This window comes from Suricata suricatta, chromosome 11 (genome assembly GCF_006229205.1).
Source record: "Suricata suricatta isolate VVHF042 chromosome 11, meerkat_22Aug2017_6uvM2_HiC, whole genome shotgun sequence".
Taxonomy (NCBI): Eukaryota; Metazoa; Chordata; class Mammalia; order Carnivora; family Herpestidae; genus Suricata; species Suricata suricatta.
Window position 1 is genome coordinate 73,793,915 of NC_043710.1, and position 2,952 is coordinate 73,796,866.

The 2,952-nt window shown below is 51.1% G+C and overlaps 1 protein-coding gene across 1 annotated transcript in view; it reads left to right on the plus strand.

The window, feature by feature from the left end:
- The window catches only part of LOC115272629 (lysine-specific demethylase 4D-like), a 1,607-nt gene extending 201 nt beyond the window's left edge, over nucleotides 1–1,406 (plus strand). Inside the window, exon 2 of the mRNA XM_029915645.1 lies at nucleotides 5–1,406. Coding sequence (XP_029771505.1) covers nucleotides 5–1,406 — 1,402 coding nt within the window. The remainder of the gene's footprint in view (nucleotides 1–4) is intronic.
- Nucleotides 1,407–2,952: the final 1,546 nt, after the last annotated feature.

The following is a 2,952-nucleotide window of genomic DNA, read 5'->3' on the forward strand; positions in this document are numbered from 1 at the left end:
CAAGTTATACAGTCATGACCTTCCATCCAACCATGGAAGAATTTAAAGATTTCAACAAATATATTGTGTACATGGAATCCCAAGGTGCACACCGTGCAGGCCTGGCCAAGGTGATTCCACCCAAGGGGTGGAAAGCCAGGCAGACCTATGATGATATCAGTGACATGTTAATAGCATATCCCCTCCAGCAGGTGGTCTCTGGGAGGGCAGGTGTGTTTACCCAATACCATAAAAAGAAGAAAGCCATGACAGTGGGGGAGTATTGCCAACTGGCAAACAGCCCAAAATATCGGGCTCCCCTGCACTCTGATTTTGAGGATTTGGAGCGAACATATTGGAAGACTCGCCTCTTTGATTCTCCGATTTATGGCGCTGACATCAGTGGCTCCCTGTATGATGAAAACACTCAAGAGTGGAATCTTGGCCACCTGGGAACCATCCAGGACCTGCTGAGGCAGGAGGACGGTGTGGTCATCGAGGGCGTCAACACGCCCTACCTGTACTTTGGCATGTGGAAGACCACCTTCGCCTGGCACACGGAGGACATGGACCTTTACAGCATCAACTACTTGCACTTTGGGGAGCCCAAAACCTGGTACGTGGTGCCCCCAGAGCATGGCCAGCGCCTGGAGCGCCTGGCCACCGAGCTGTTCCCAGGCAGTGCCCGTGCCTGTGACGCCTTCCTGCGGCACAAGGTGGCTCTCATCTCGCCCACTGTGCTCAAGGACAATGGGATCCCCTTCAGTCGCATCACTCAGGAGGCTGGCGAGTTCATGGTGACGTTTCCTTACGGCTACCACTCTGGCTTCAACCACGGCTTCAACTGTGCAGAAGCCATCAACTTTGCCACCCCGAGGTGGGTCGATTATGGCAAAGTGGCGTCTCAGTGCAGCTGCGGGGAGGCCAGGGTCACCTTCTCCATGGATGTCTTCGTGCGCATCCTGCAGCCTGAGCGTTATGAGCTGTGGAAGCGGGGACAGGACCGGGCTGCTGTGGACCACAGGAAGCCCACCTGGCCAGTAAAGGGGGAGCTCAGCACCTGGAGGGAGGTCCTAGCCCCCCGGAGAGCCAAGCTGGGCCTGAGGCACCTCCCACCCCGCCGGGCGGCTCGCACACATCGGCCTGTGGCCGCCAGCAGTAGGTCTTGCAGTCACACACCAACGTGCCCCGTGTGCCCACGCTCCTTGCCGGCCCAGAGTTCTTCCTCTGATGCTCAGTCTGGGCTTGTCTCGGCCTGCACATCCCTGGATCCTGGCCCCACCCGACCACCAACCCTGATTTCCTCAGGATCAAGGGCTCAGGGGCCCAGCACCCAGGCCCTGGCCAAGAAGCACCTCTTGGTGGGAACAAAGCAAAGTTCCCAGTACCCTGACAGTCAGCCGGGTCCTGTGGATGAACCCTCATAGGCAGCCCTGCCCCACTGAGCCCTGGACTCCAACAACCTGCTGAGGCTTCTGGGTACAGCTGTGCCCTTGTCCTCTATGCCCAGGGGCTACCTTCCCCCTTTTCTTACAATATAGGCACTTTTGTCCAAATGGGTCAGTAGAGGCATAATTTATGATCTCTCTGAGTCTTAGATGTATTTGAAACATATTATGAGATGTATTTTTTCACAAACGTAGTAAAGGTAACCAAAATGTTAAAATCTGACTTTGCTTCTAATAAATATTGTCCATTCAAATATTGAGTGATGGACGTCATTCTTTTCTATATTTTCCTGATCATTATATGAAGATAAGTCATAAAGGATTTTTAAATACAGAGACCAAACTGAGGGTTGCTGGAGCTGTTGGATGGGGCCTGGGCGAAGTGAGGGATGGGCATTAAGGGGGGGCACATGTTGGGATAAGCTCAGGGTTGTATACATAAGTGCTGAATCAGTAAATTCTACTCATGACATCAATATTACACTATGTTATTACACTATGTTAGTCATTATGCTGTTAACTAACTGATTTAATTTAAAAATTTGAAAAACATTTCAGGCAATGCTGATTTTGTTGGCCTGCTGCATTGGCTGGTATTGATGAGGGAGTTGGGTGGAGGGTTATTGGGTACTAGTTGACTGGGCGGATGAGGACATTCAGCTTGCAGCTCTGTCTTAAGGATGACTTGGTGGAAATCACCTGGCACTTTCTGGTCCGTAGGACCCCGTTGCTGGGAGGTAAGCATGCAGGGGACTAACGGGCCCTATCAGAATACTTCCTCTACAAAGGTGCACTTCCCTTTTCAGTGCTGCATGAGGACCTCACTTGGCTCATTCATGATTCACCCCGGAGACATGCGCACAAACAAATGGGCAAGAGGATTCCACATGTTAACATGTGCTGTGAGGACAGGAAAGGGATGAGATGCTGGAGCACAGTGGGCAGAGCTGGGCCAGGTTCTAGGAGTCACAGAGAGTTTCATTGAGCAGGACACCTTTGCCAAGACCCAACTGACAAAAAGGAAGTTGCATCTGGAGCCGATTTCCACTCAGAGGAAACAATAAGTGGAATAGACCTTGTTAACACAGAACGTTCGTTATCTCAAGAATAGAGAGGAAGCTCATAGTCTGGGCATAGTGAGGAAGGAAAAGAGTGGCAGGTGAGGGGTATGAGGCCCTTGTGGCTCATGTCAAGTATCTGAGTAGTTTTCACCTTGACAACAGAAGGCATCAGAAGTTTGTCACAGCCCTTGACATGCTGGGATTTCTGGGTTTAAGCAGTGAGCGGAGATGTTCTGTGACCATGTGGGGGCAGGAGGGGTTAGAAGGTCTAAATAATAGTGGTGACAGTCCATGGTTATTTTGAGATCAGTGCATTTGAAAATGCACACAGGTGGGAAAAACTCAGAACCAGTGTTGAAAATGGAAACCGGTGGTTTGGCTACAGCAGGAAACATGTCAGAGAAGCAAAGCACCTCTCCCTTCCCTCCAGGTCTCCCCTAAGAACATCAGGAAAGCTCTGGAAT